The 14,427-nt window shown below is 44.9% G+C and overlaps 1 protein-coding gene across 1 annotated transcript in view; it reads left to right on the top strand.

Annotated features, from left to right (window-relative positions):
• LOC145412431 (uncharacterized) overlaps positions 1–14,427 on the top strand; it is a 258,467-nt gene that overhangs the window by 145,089 nt on the left and 98,951 nt on the right. The window contains exon 20 of the mRNA XM_080282316.1: positions 3,035–3,151. Within this exon, the coding sequence (XP_080138442.1) occupies positions 3,035–3,151 (117 nt within the window). The remainder of the gene's footprint in view (positions 1–3,034; positions 3,152–14,427) is intronic.

The raw sequence follows: 14,427 nt of genomic DNA, 5'->3' as shown, positions 1-14,427 counted from the left end.
GTACTGATAGATGATACAAGCCTCCACTTGGAAGCCCAGGTGAATTCAAAATAACACAGAATCACAAAAGCGACACCCCGCGGTATGATCCCTTGCTCCCAAGCGTCACGAAAGTGACGCCCTGCGGTTAAGGGGTTAAAGGGATCACGTGCGACACCTGTATCATTTGCCTTTTCCGTAAGTCGATGTCCTAATATATTTTAATAATTGTGATACATAAATAACATCACTTCAGCTAACATCAGACTATTTTATCCAGCTGAAGGAAAAGAACATGTTGAGGTAATATTCCCGTCAAATACAACCAACTACTTATGCTACGGTGGAATAATCCAAGTGTTTATTACTGCGACACTTGAACACTTCTTTATGATGGCTATAAATAATGACCATTGAGCATTACAGGTGAAACACTGTTATGACTACACAAGAGGCATGGGATATGAGCCACTGGCAACCCTTCCATCCACCTAGAAAATGGTTAATCAGAGCTACCACCTGCTACACACATTGAGAACTGTTTCTAATCTCTTCATTTCTCTTTCTCAGAATGCATGGTGCTTACAGGCTTCGAGAACTTTTGGGTGAGAATGTACAAAACTGACAGTGATTAGGTAGATGTTCAGTGCTTCCCTGAGTGCAAGGCATAGGGGGGCTAGGTTTACAGTGGAAGAGTTGAGGGGTTGGTTGAGATTAGAGTGTATTGATGTTTTGATGAGGAGAGATAGATTGAGATGGTTTGGGCATGTGTGGAGGATGGGGGATGATAATTGAATGCAGAAAGTGAGAAGCGTTAATGTTTGGGGTAGGTTTGTGAGAGGTAGACCGAAAAAGACATGGGACAAGATCATTGAGTGTGACCTCATGGATAAGGGACTGAGTAAGGAAGCTGCCAGAAATTGACCAGCATGGAGAGCCGCCACTGGATGACCAAGGTTGACATATGCGTGCATGTAGGAGCCTTCAAAAATGAAATTAAATGAAGCTAGAAACATACACAGGCCCCACCCACCCTCACAGTCCCAGGCCTAGGCATGGAATCTGGTACCCATAGCCCACCAGCCATGACCAGTGGCTGTGGCAGTGGCCTTGGGGCACTCTGCCAGGACAGCTACAGGGATACCCTTCAAGCATGGCTCGGCACTGTAACTGCACCACCATTATACACCCATTGATAGGGCAGCCTCCTGGGGTGCTACTCCCAGGTTCAGGTCCCTCTCTGTTGGGCAAAAGTGGCAGCCTGGGAACCACAATGCCCTGTACCCTCTAGCACAGGTTGAACCCCATCCTACCCTGGCACCAAGATCTATGCTGGCGAAGCCCTTGTCATGCCTCCCGACAATAGGTCTGCCACTAGGTAGCGAGGGCAAAGTTTTCTGGCCGCATGCCCTTGCTGGCATCGACCCTTGTGATGTAGTGGGATATGTTGTGTGATATGCAAAGCACTTGTATAGGAGTGCATGAGATAGTTAGTGGAAAGTGTTTGGAAGAGTATGGTGGTCTACTCACCACATACCCTAAGTGTCACACTGAAAAGGTCAGCAAAGGGGGATGGTCCAGTAGCTAGTGAAATGGGAGCACTAGCTCTCCCTATCACCAGCATTCCCATTCCCCATGGGAGTACCACCGAGATTGGCTGGTGCTACAGCCTACTCCCTACAGAATACACTCGGGTTGTATAGACGTGAATGCAGAAAGATGGAGTAGTACCAGTATGGAGAGTTTTTGTTAGGTAAAGATAATTTTGCAAGGGGAAGACCACCAGGTACATGGGAGAAAATAACTTAACCCCTTGCCTGCAGGCCGTCGCTATCGTGACGCTCATTATATAAGTACCATACCACGGGGCGTCACTTTCGTGATCCAGGGATTTTTTATATTGCCCGGGCTTTCAAGTGCAGTCTTGTATCATCTGTTAGTGCTGCTAGTGTGTAGCTATAGGCAGCGCTGCTAATACCGCTAGTACTCGCATCCAATGTTACCAATATAGCCATTTTTTCTATGTTTGCGTCGCCTCCCCACTTCCCCTTCCTTACCCCCTCCCCCACCTAGCTACAGCCTGATCGTGCAGCGCAACTTCCAGCCGGTTTTTTCCATTCGCTTTTTCCATTGGAATGTGCCCTATGCCCTATTTTCATACTAAGGAATAAATAAAAAAAGAGAAAAGGCTAATTGATACTGCCATTGGCAATAAAGTAGCTAATTTAGCACCTGGCAACACCCCACGTGCACTTGGTCGCTAATTTTCCCTGTTCATTACGCATTGAAATGTCCCTTATGACCTATTCTCATACTGAAAAATATATTTAATAAAAGGGAAAAGGCTAAGTGATACTTCAATTGACCTGGAAGTAGCTAATTTATCGTGTATTGTCTAGATTTCCCACTATCCCCGCGGGAGGGGCATGGAGCGGTCCAGCCATCCCTGCAGGTAAGGGGTGAAAGAGCTCACATTTGAGAGAGTTGGCAGAGAAAAGAAAATGGTTGGGAGACCAAAAAGAGATTTGTAGGGTTGAAGCAGCTGGCAGACATTTTTTTTTTTTTTTTTTTTTTTTTTTTTTTTTTTTTTTTTTTAAATCATGGCCAGCTCCTGCAGAATGTTGTGAGTAAGCTGGCATCTTCAAGATAAAGATATTTTTAATAGTACAGCTTGGGTTTCCAGTACAGCTGTGATGTATGTGGTAAATAATACATACTGTAATAGGATTTCAGATGCCTGTATTACACAGTAGTATTCCATTTACCAATAGTTTAAGTAGATGAATTGTAGTCTATCCTGTGGGAAAAAGGTCAACATGATGATGATGATGATAATGATGATGATGATGATGATGTTAGAATTATAGTGCATAATCTGTTTTCATCCATTTTTTTTTTTTTTTTTTTTTTTTTAATCTGATATATGCTGTAACTAAAAAAATATGAAAAACACTTATCAGAATGCTGTAGATTATTGCTCCTGTAGCAAAACAAAAGTTACTGTACAGCCTTCAAATTAGAGAACCACTGTTTAGATGCTCTTCCATTTTCTCAGACAAGTTTTAGTGGACTACAGGACCTGAAGGCCGGATTTGCTCGCAAGAACCGGCGTGACGAAATGACCAAGCAGCGAAGAGAAGAGTTGGCCAAGTTTAGGCAGATGCTTTGTGCTGTGAGTTGCTTACTTTCTTCATAAGTTTTCTTATAATTTACTTTGATTATTGATACAGTAAGTGGTTAGAGAGGTAAATATGTAAGAGATTATTAATTTACAATAAAGTTAATTCAGTTGTTTGTTATAAAATGGATGGGTCATCAGGAATTTGTTACATGGGCTTGTACAATATTCAGTACCAAGGTGTAAGTGAAGGATTACAAGTTGCTTTGAACTCATGATTAAAGATTACAAGATCCCAGATTGTATCTGGGGTTTAGGCATTTTACGGCATTGAGTCTTATCACATATGAGCTAAGACGGAGTAATTTGGAGCTGAAGTATCAGTTTGAAGTTGAGCTTCAAATGCAGTAACAATAGGTAGTCAGTGTTCCTCCTGACATTTCTAAGCTGGTGAGGTATATCCAGTTAACATACAAAGGTTTGTCTGTTTAAATGTGGTGGACAGAACCAGCCTTTACACATTTAATTCAAGAGTATGGCAGAATAACCAGGATGAAAGTTGAAAGCTAACACCTGAAATGGGCTGAAAATTTTGATACTGTATTGTCTGACCTGCATTTTAGTTTTCTGTATCGTCAGTAGTGGCATCATGTTTGTGTAGAGTTATTTTGTTTCTTTTGCTTTCCAAATTAGATGATGCCAGAATAAGACCAGCTTATGTTCAGAAGACATGAGCAGAACAGAATGCCAAAAATTCAGTGAACAAATAACTATGTATAGGGTGAAACAAAGGTGCTGGTACTGTACTTTAGTTTGTTTTATGAGCACAATTTAGCTTTGAGTTTGTACTTGAAAACTTTACTTGTTGAGAGGCAAAGAGTACCTGTTTTGTGATATTTTCACAAATTTCACAAGAATTGATACATGCTACCATACCATAATAATATAATTGTTTGGCTTATGTCCTGTAGCAGATTGTTTGAAAGGAGTTCATAATTATGAGGATTTAAGTCTTATGAGAAACTCGTACAGTGTTAGGAATATTTTTGTCCTGAAAAAATATTAAAAGCTATGGTACTTCATCAGTTTCTTGCATCTCTGATAATGTGCAGAACTTTTACAGTACAGTGCAGTGCACTACTGTTGTTCCCAAACTTATGAACTTTAGAGTTACAGGCTTTCTGTATTATTATTTCTTTTTATTATTATTATTATTTTTTAAGCAATATTACTTTATTAATGTCTTGCATCTATGACCTTGTGCAAAACTTGTACAGTAATGCATGACCATTGTTCCCCTGTTTATAAATTTTAGTGTTACTATCTGGATATGGTGGGCAGTGGCAACCATCATTCATTTACTTGATGTAGTGCTGCCTACTTCATCCTTAAATGACTGCACTGAGTGAGAAACCAAATGGTTTCTTGTAACCCAGGAAGCCATTTATAACTGTGGGTGGTAACTATATGACCCAGTAACAGAATAACAGGATGATCTGGAGCTACTGTGGTGCTCCTGTTAGCTGGGTGGAGAGACAAATGCAGCATCCATCCTGAAACCAAACCTCCACACTTCCCAGTGCACTTCCCTGTGGTGAGGTGGTGTCCTCCACAGGATTTAATACTCAAGACTCCCCTGCAGGGGCAGTTACTTGCATGTGGTTAATGGGTCTGCTCAACCATACAAACAAGGCTTAATCAACAACAAAGTGTGACAAGTTTTGAAGATACAGAGCAGTTATTGATTTATTTGGACAATGATATGTACAAATATTGTATACAGGTACAGTACTTAGTAAGACTTAATGACAGTGATGTTAGGATTCAGTTACTGTACTTTAAGTTTATGGGACAACAGTGGTATTTTAGGTTGAACCTGTTTTAACCAGTGATTTGTACACATTTTGCTTTGGATGTTACTGAATTATGACACAGACTTTATGAGCTATGAATCAACTCTCAGAACTTGTTAAGTATGTAAGTAAAGGAGCAACACTGTTGTGATTATTACTGCTATGGATCATTAACCTATCAGTGATATCAGACCACTGTAAATCTTCTGCAATAACATTGTTAATGGGAGACACAGTGAAAATGTAGTTGAGATTTCAGATGTCATTATGGTGAATGGAAAGTGTTTTTAACCATGGAACATAACAGGCCATTCCTAAGCTTGTTAAATAATTTTTTGGTAATGAATATGGTGATGATGATCGTTTTCGTTTTAGTTTTTGAAGGCTTCAACATGCTTGCATGCGTCGGCCTTGGTCACCTAATGGCAGTGCTCCATGCTGCATGATGTGTTGCAGCCTCCCTGTTCAGTCCCTTAACCCTGAGGTCACACATAATGACCTCTTCCCATGTCTTTCTCGGTCTACCCATCATAACCCCACCCCCGATATTAACACCTCTCACCTTCCTCACCCAATTATCATCCCTCATCCTCTCCACATGCCCAAACCATCTCAATCTACCTCTCCTCATCACAACACCAATACACTCCAGTCTCATCCTACCTCTCAACTCTTCCATCATAAACCCGGCCCCCCCCAGACCTTGCACACAGGGACACACTGCACATCCACCTAATCATTGTTATTTCTGTACATCTGAGCCTGCGAATATCCTCCTTTACTACCCAGGTCTCACTACCATACAGTACAGCTTGCGCTCCTAACACATGCTGCATACAAAAGACCCCTTAGCACGTAGGTAGAGTCCTTTCAATGTCAGGAAAGGCAACAGCTCCCTGAACTTCTTCCAACCACTTCTTACCCTAGCCACAGAACTAGCTCCATCCCCACATCCAGCACACATGTCTCCCAAATAACAAAACTCTTCCACACACTCAAGAGATTTACCAGCAAGTTCAATCCTTTCCCACTTGACAATCTCCACCTGCTCTCCCTGACACACCGTACACATAAAATCAGCATTATTTCGCAGCCTACCTCTGATACCACTACATCTCTTGTGCACCCATTTATCACAAACACTGCACAAGATGGAATTACTTCCTACGCCCTTGTGGCAAACTGCACATGGCCACTCTCCCTTGTCTTTGACAGTACCGCCACCAACCCTAGATATCATCACTTTTGTTTTATCTGCATTTACCCTTAAGCCCTTGTGCCCCATACCATCTCTCCACTTCCTAAATCTTTCCTACGCCTCCTTCTCGTTCTCTCTAGTCAACACCAAATCATCGGCATACAACATCTCCCACGGGAGTCCGTTTCAGAAGTAACATGAGATGGCTTCAAGTACCGTGATAAACAACATGGGACTCAAAACTGACCCCTGATGCACACCAACGTTCACAGAAAACTCATCACTCAAATCTCCATTCACTGTTCCCTGGGTGCGAGCACCCACATACCAGCCACTCCTCCAAGCCAAGCTTTCTCATTGCCCACTTCACCACTTCTCTAGGGACTCTGTCAAAGGCCTTTTCCAAATCAACAAAAACAAAATACAGATCCCTTTTCTTCCAATATATTTTTCCTGAAGCTGTTAAACAATGATTATGGCATCAGTGCTCCCCCTGCCTGGCATAAACCCAAACTGCATCTCATCAATATTCACTCTTTCTCTAATCATACCTTCTAGAACTCTCTCCATTACCTTCATTATCTGATCTAAAAGCTTTACACCTCTATAATTTCCTCTTTCCAGGGCATCACCCTTTCCTTTATACACATTTACAATTATGCTTTTCAACCAACCATCTGGGACAACACACTCATATAATCATTTTTGTCAGGTCAGTGACTAACCTCACCTCTATATCTCCTGAGGCCTTCAACATTTCAGCAGTCAACCCAGACACACCTGCTGCCTTCCCCACCTGCATCCTGCCTATTGCCTCACTCACAGTAGCAGCGTCAATCAAAGGCCAAGGGCCAAACACTGGATCTGCTGGCTCCAAACCTTCCCTGTCCCAGTCAAACTCCTCATTCAGCAACCGGCTATAATGCTTTCTCCATGCATCTTTAATATCCCCACAGTTCACCACTACCCTTCTTTCATCATTCCTCACACACTGCTCACCTATAATATCCCGATTATCCCCTCTTCATCTGATTTGCCACCTTAAATATCATATTTTTCCTTTCCCCATGATTTAGGTTATCAAGTAAACGTCTCTGTGACTCAGACTTCGCCCTGTATACCTCTCTTCTAGCCATACGCTTTTAAGCCAAGTATTCCTCCTTGTTACCACCCTTCTTCCATTCCCGGAAAAGCCTTCTTTTCTTCTTAACTGCAGCTTCTACACTTTCATCCCACCACCAAGTTATTTTATGTCTTGGTGGGCCTCTTGCCCAACCGCATATTACATCAGTAACTCTCAAGAGATTGTTCTTGAGGGCTCCGTACTGTTCATTAACGCCTCTGTCTACGGTTCCCTGTTCAGCCACCATTCTCCTCATCTCGCTATAGAAGGTATCCCTTACTACTTGGTTTTCCAACTTCCTTGTTGCTCCTTGGTACATAAGTCCTCTTTTTCATCACTCATTCTTTAAGTACCATATCACAAATCAATAGTTTGTGCTGCTGCACACACTCCTCGCGTCCTGTAACTTTAACATCCCTCACTGACCTCCTATCAGCCTTCCTAACCAGAAAATAATCTGTCAGACTGCTATTTCCCCCAGACTCATACGTAATTAACCTACTCTCTCTTTTCCTAAAATATGTGTTGCACACAATCATATCCATTGCCTCCCTAAATTCGAGTATCCTTTCCCCTTCCGCATTCCTTATACCATACGCACATCCCCCATGTACTCCATCATAACCTTGAGCTGCTTCACCTACATGACCATTTAAGTCCCCTCCCAAATCCACTATCTCATCCCGCATGCCACCTACTACACTTATTAAATCATCCCAAAATCTATCATTCTCTACTTCATCCAATCCTGCCTGTGGAGCATATGCTGATATAATTGCAGTTATCTTTCCACCAAACAGAATTTTCACAACGAATATCCTATCACTTACTCTTATAACATTCATAACATATTCCACCCATTTCTCTGCAACCATCACACCAACACCCCCATATCCGTCTGTCCCCCCCTGCCAAAACAACTTATAGTAACAGTCCTTCCCAACAATCTTTCTGGCTGATCCATCCCTGTACTGGACTTCCTGCAAACATTCCACATCCACCCACCTCCTACTGAATGCCTCATCGACTTCCCCCGCTCTTCCCCTCAAACTTTCCACATCCCCCTGGGTGATTTACTGTCCTCAGGCTTGCTTTGAAACTTATCCTTGTATTTTGTCATAGTCAGTATTAATAAAGGGGGGTAGACATACCACAGGCCCCACTCACTGCACAGTCCCAGGTCCAGGCAATGGATCTGGGACCCCTAGCCCACCAGCTTGCCAGTGGCTGTGGTAGTGGCCTCAGGGCACCCTGCCAGGACAGCTGCAGGACACCCTCCAAGCGCACCTTGGCACTGCAATTGTCCCTCCATTATACACCCACTGATAGGGCAGCCTCCTGGGGCTCTACTCCCAGGTTCAGGCCCCTCTCTATTGGACGAAAATGGCAGCCTGGGAACCGCAGTGCCCTGTACCCTCTAGCACAGGTTGGAGCCCCATCTTGCCCCGGACCCATGATCTATGCCGGCGGAACCCCTGTCATGCCTCCCCCCAAAAGTCTGCCACTAGTGGCGGGGGCAAAGTTTTCTGGCCACAAGCTCTTGCTGGCACGGATCCCTGTAACGTAGTGGGATACGTTGTGTGAAATGTAAAGTGCATGTGGTGTAGTGCATAAGATAGTTAGAGGAAATGTTTGGGAGAGTATGCTGATCTACTCTCCATGTTACTGTCACACTGAAAAGGTTAGCAAAGGGGGATGGTTAGATAGCATCTGGTAGCGCTCATGGCTGGAATGTCACTCAACCATATTGCAGAACTTCTGCCTATCAGAATTCTTTCATTCCCCGAACTGCATCTCTCTGGAACTCGCTTCCCCAGAGTTGTTTTCCTCCAAATTTCAACCCACAACTGTTCAAGTCTAACTGTTACAGATATTTTATGAACAGAGGACACCAGTAATCTGGTGTATGGATTATTTTTTTTTTACCCATTTGTTTTTCCTTTGTCTGTTCTGTTATTTATATAAAAAAAAAAAAAAAAGTTAGTGAAACAGGAGCTCCAAGTCTCCCTATCACTGGCATTCCCATTCCCCTCGGGAATGGGTGTCTCCCTTTTCCATAACTCCATCCTTCTTTCTTTCCTTCATTCTTTCCTCGTCCTTCTGCCTATGGGTGACTTTACACTCCCTCTTCTCTCTTTCTTTCCTTCATTCTTTCCTCTTCCTTCTGCCTGTGGGTGACACTACACCGAGTGACCTGCCAAATGGTTTCCTGTACACCAGGAAACCATTTACTAGGCTGGGTGGTAACCATATAACCAAATTTTGGCACCTGGTGGTTTAGTGGGTAATTGTGGCGCTCCAGTCGTATTGAGCCGGTGAAGGTATATAGCCAAGGGGTGGTTGGGGTTTATTGCTCACGTAGTGCCACTCAGGAATGAGTGAGGCTGGTCACTCTCATCTTAAATGTCAGGGCCAACTTGCCCAGCCCCAGGCTCCTACGCTTCTCATGGGCCAACATAGGATTGGATGATGGATGGATAATAATAATAATAATAATAATAATAATCCATCCATCCATCCATCCATCCATCCATCATCCAATCCTACATTGCCCCATGAGGAGCGTAGGAGCCCGGGACTAGGCAGTTGGTCCTGACATTTAACCTGTTAACTGCGCATGGCGGTTTTTTGGAGGTGTTCGTGGTGCGCAGACATAGGGGTAAAAATGAAATTTCCCAAAGGTCAAATTTTGTCTTAGGAATTGAGAGAACACATACCAAAGAATATAGTAACAAAATATTAGCTCAATATTTACCTTGGTATAGCCATGGATGAACATTGGAATGTCCGATTCCCTATTGGAATGTATGGTTTTCGTTTTCGTTTTCTGTTTCGGTTTCAGTTTCGGTTTCGGTTTTGAAGGCTCAGACATGCTTGCATGGGTTGGCCTTGGTCACCATGGCACTATATTCGATATTCACTTGCGCAGCCAGGGCTGTATTGAGCAGTCACACTTGGACCTCCCAGTCTGTATAGAGCAGTTAACCCCTTAAACGCGGATCGTCTCATTTGCGACGGTCGGCCCAAAGGACATAACGGCGGATTGTTGCGTTTGCGATTTGAGTAAATTTTGAATAACCACGGGCAAGCAGGCTCCAGCTGGTATTGTCTATCAGTACCGCCACCCTTGAGCTACTTTTAGCACACTTGACCTTTGTACTACTGACCTCGGTTGTTGCCAAGTTTCATTTTTTTTACCCTCCCACGCACCGATGCGCGGCCCTCCCTCGTCGTGCGATATGGCAGCGCGCGGACGGCTCATATGTGTCAATCTGCGCCTTACTCTCGCAAGCACTTTATGCTATTTGGAAACGCTTGTTTCCCCAGTTGTCACACTAGCATTTTTTCGCACGGTTTGCCCCTGTTTAGCGTCAGTCCACGCGAATCTTCCAAGGTGGCACCATGTCGAATTCAAGCTCTTCCGAGTCTGTGCCTTCCAGCCCTCCGAAAAAGGGTTTTGTGACCTCCACCCCGTACAAAACCTTACCAGGAACTGCTAAGGGACTGAGTGACTCGGCAATAGCTAGTGAATTATTGAAAGCGTCCATGGATTATGGAAGTGACGTCGGTGTTTGGTCTAGCCTGGCAGAGTCGGACACGCAGTCGAGTGCTGAGTCTGAGGTGCCAGAAGTGACTGTTTCTGTGCCAAGCACCTCAACAGGCAAGGCTGCTGTGAAAAGGGGCCTAGAATATGGAAAGGGGGCCAAGAGGAAAAGGAGTGGTAACCCCGCTTCACAGCCATTGTCCCCTACGCCACGTCACGCCACGTCACGCCACCGCCAGCCCGCCACGCACTCCCAGCCCCATTCTCTCGTCCTCCTCTTCAGCTGCCCTTTCTCCTGAGTCTTCAGAGTCGCCTTCACCACCTCAGAAGGGAAGTAGACAGTCGACTTTACGTAGTAGAGGTTTCCGTAGGCCCAGTGTTCGTGGTAGTAGGGCAAGAACTTTGTCCCCTAGTGTAAGGCTAGCTCATAAGGTTACTCGCACTAGGCAACTCGCCAGTCACGCCACCGCGAGTGACCTTGAACCCTCTGCTAATCTCCCCACCACCACCACCACTACACCAACACGACCTAGGACAGCCTCTGCCTCATGCACTGTCTCACCGCCTGCCTCACCCACTCCCACATGACCTGCCTCACCCCCCACCGCCCCTAGCACCTCCCAGCCTAGGCAGGGCACTCTTGATGCCTTCGTGTGGTCAGAGGGCTCAGATTTTGTGCCGGAAGATCTGCCCTTTGATGACAGTGGGTGTGGAGTTCAGGCTGACTTCCCTGTCCAAGAGGATGGTGAATGCTTGGACTACCTGTTGGCCTTCCTTGACAACGAGGTAATGGAGCAGATTTGTACCGAGACGAACAGGTACGAGGGGCAATCTGCTGCAGTTCGTGAAGGAGAAGGTGAGCCGGCAACGCCATCCACGTCGCGGATGGCAGCATGGGTGCCTCTAACAATCAGGGAACTCTTTGTATTTATTGGGTTGATGTTATTGATGCCCCACAATTGGAAACATAAGCTGGAGGAATACTGGAGTTCAGACAATCTTTGCCCCACACCAATATTCAATAAATACATGAGCCGCGATCATTTTAGGCAGCTCATGACTTACCTTCACTTCGCGAACAATGATGAGCCTTCCCGAACTGACCCATTATGGAAAGTGAGGGGAATCCTGAATTTGATCAAGGATAAGTTTACGAGGTTCCTGCGCCCTTTCAAGAAAGTGGTGATTGACGAGTCCTTGGTTTTGTTCAGGAGCCGTCTTCGGTTTGTGCAGTATATTCCAAGCAAACGGCACTGCTTTGGAATCAAGTTTTTCGTGCTGTGCGACTGCAAGACGGGGTTCATCTTAGACTTCGTGATTTACACCGCCAGCAATGTTGATTTGGACAAGACTGACCCCCTTGGATTCTCTGGTTCTGTGGTGAAAGTGCTATTGGAAAAGTACTTTGGCGAGAATCATGTCCTGTATACGGACGATTACTATACAGCTCCTAAACTCGCCAAGTACCTTTCTGAACACGGCGTCGGATCCTGTGGCACTGTCAGGAGCAATAGGGCACACTACCCTGCCTTCCCCGAGGCTGAAAAATCAAAGCGGGGACACGTGCACCTGAAGAAAACTGACAAGATGCTTGCGATCAGGTGGCACGATAAGAGAGTCGTGAATGTGCTCACCACAATACACAAGGGGGAAATGCTGGCCACAGGGAAGGTCGACAGAAGGACTGGCGAGCCTGTGATGAAGCCTGATGCTGTCATTGACTACAACGTCAATATGCGGCTGGTGGACAAGTCTGACATGATGATCGGAGAGATAGACTGCCTGAGGAGGAATCGTCGCTGGTACAGGAAGGTGTTCTTGCACTTGATTGATATGTGCATGCTGAACGCCTTCATCCTGTATAAGATCAAGAACAGGAAGCCAGCAAACTACTCTCTCCGACGATTTTTTAAGACTTGTGTCTACTAGCTGCTTCAGCGTTATGGGCAGGTACTGGCATCAGGTCCCAAGCGCCACCCACAGACACCTCCAGACCTCCTACAGTGTCAGGCCTACCTTCAGCGACACCGCCTGGAGCCACTGCCTGCCACTGCCAAGAGGGGAAAAGCACTGAGGAGGTGTCATGTGTGCAGCCACACTACCAGGCAGGACAGAACATTTAGGCGCACCTCCTTGCAGTGCAAAGAGTGCAAAATTCCCCTCTGTGCTTACCCGTGTTTCTTTGACTACCACAGCCTGACTAGATATTGAAAATAAGGGTTAGATTCTTGGAAATAATACTGAGAGTGACAGTGGTACTAGTGTTTAGTTTTCTTTTACGTACTGACAGTGACAGTCTGATGAGTGTAAATTAGTGTATGTACTTGTAAAAGCACTGACAGTGACAGTGTTTTTTTGTGTAAATAATTGTACATAGTAATAATATAAGTATTGCGAGTGACAATCACTCCAGTGTAAGAAGTTGAAAGCATATGTTCCTATTCTATGATCTGACAGTGACAGTTTGTGTAGAAAATATTATTTTTATAACAATGGACAGTGACAGTGATGAATAAGGCAAAAAACGGACAGCTAGAGTGAAAGTGAGCGATAGAAATGAAGTGCGAGTGGCCGACCGGAGCGAGAATAAAGTGCCTGCTGTAAGGCTGAATGAGCTCGCGCCGCGGTGGTCTTCCTCATTCCCGATTCACAATACTGGCAGTGACCGTGATTTTTATGGCCGTAATAGTGACAAGCGAACCTTTGCGAAGTACTATGAAGGAAAATGATGTAGTATACGTGTTTTTAGCCGTGAAAAGGGAAATGTGTGTTCAGTGACGGGAAGATCGCCGCCGCGCTGCATGTCGGCCGTGGGCTCCGTTCATTATAGCCTTTTTTTCAGTGCTTATTGTACAAATACGGATTCCAAACAACCTGTACGTTGTTGTATAAAGTGTACTGTGACAGATTGAGGCTGTGGTGGAAAGAAAACCGGGTTTCTGGAGGTGTGAAAGTGAAGACTTTGTTACCCAACTTTGCAAGTCTTCACAAGTCCTTTGGTAGTCCACGAAGGCTCAACATGTGTCTCAGGAGAAAGCTGAATGTAAGTACTATATGCCATAAAAATTTTAATGTTCTAGGGTTAATCTCTGATTTTTGGCAAATATTTTCGCACAGGTACTCAGACCCCGCTACAACCCCGCCACAGCGGGGGGATCGGCCGTACACAGCCGGGTTTAAGGGGTTAATGGGTTAAGATGAGAGTAACCGGCCTTACTCATCCCTGAGTGGCATTGCAATAAACCCTAACCACCCCTTGGATAGAAACTTTCACCGGTTCAATCCGATTGGAAAGCAATAATTACCCACTAAACCACCAGGCGCCAAAATTTGGTTATATGGTTACCACCCAGCGTAGTAAATGGTTTCCTGGTGTACAGGAAACCATTTGGCTTGTCACTCAGTGTAGAGTCACCCACAGGCAGAAGGAGGAGGAAGGAATGAAGGAAAGAAAGACAAAACAGGGAGTCTAAAGTCACCTGTAGGCAGAAGGATGAGGAAAGAATGAAGGAAAGACAGAAGAGGATGGAAAGAAAGAAAGATGGAGGAGAGGAAAGGGCAGACACCTGAGATATGACCTGTCCTCCTTTTGTTTTCTGCCTCTCATAACCC

Source organism: Coenobita brevimanus, chromosome 93, assembly GCF_032717465.1.
Source record: "Coenobita brevimanus isolate Jiangsu-jjx chromosome 93, ASM3271746v2, whole genome shotgun sequence".
NCBI lineage: Eukaryota > Metazoa > Arthropoda > Malacostraca > Decapoda > Coenobitidae > Coenobita > Coenobita brevimanus.
This window is presented reverse-complemented; position numbering and strand designations above follow the sequence as displayed.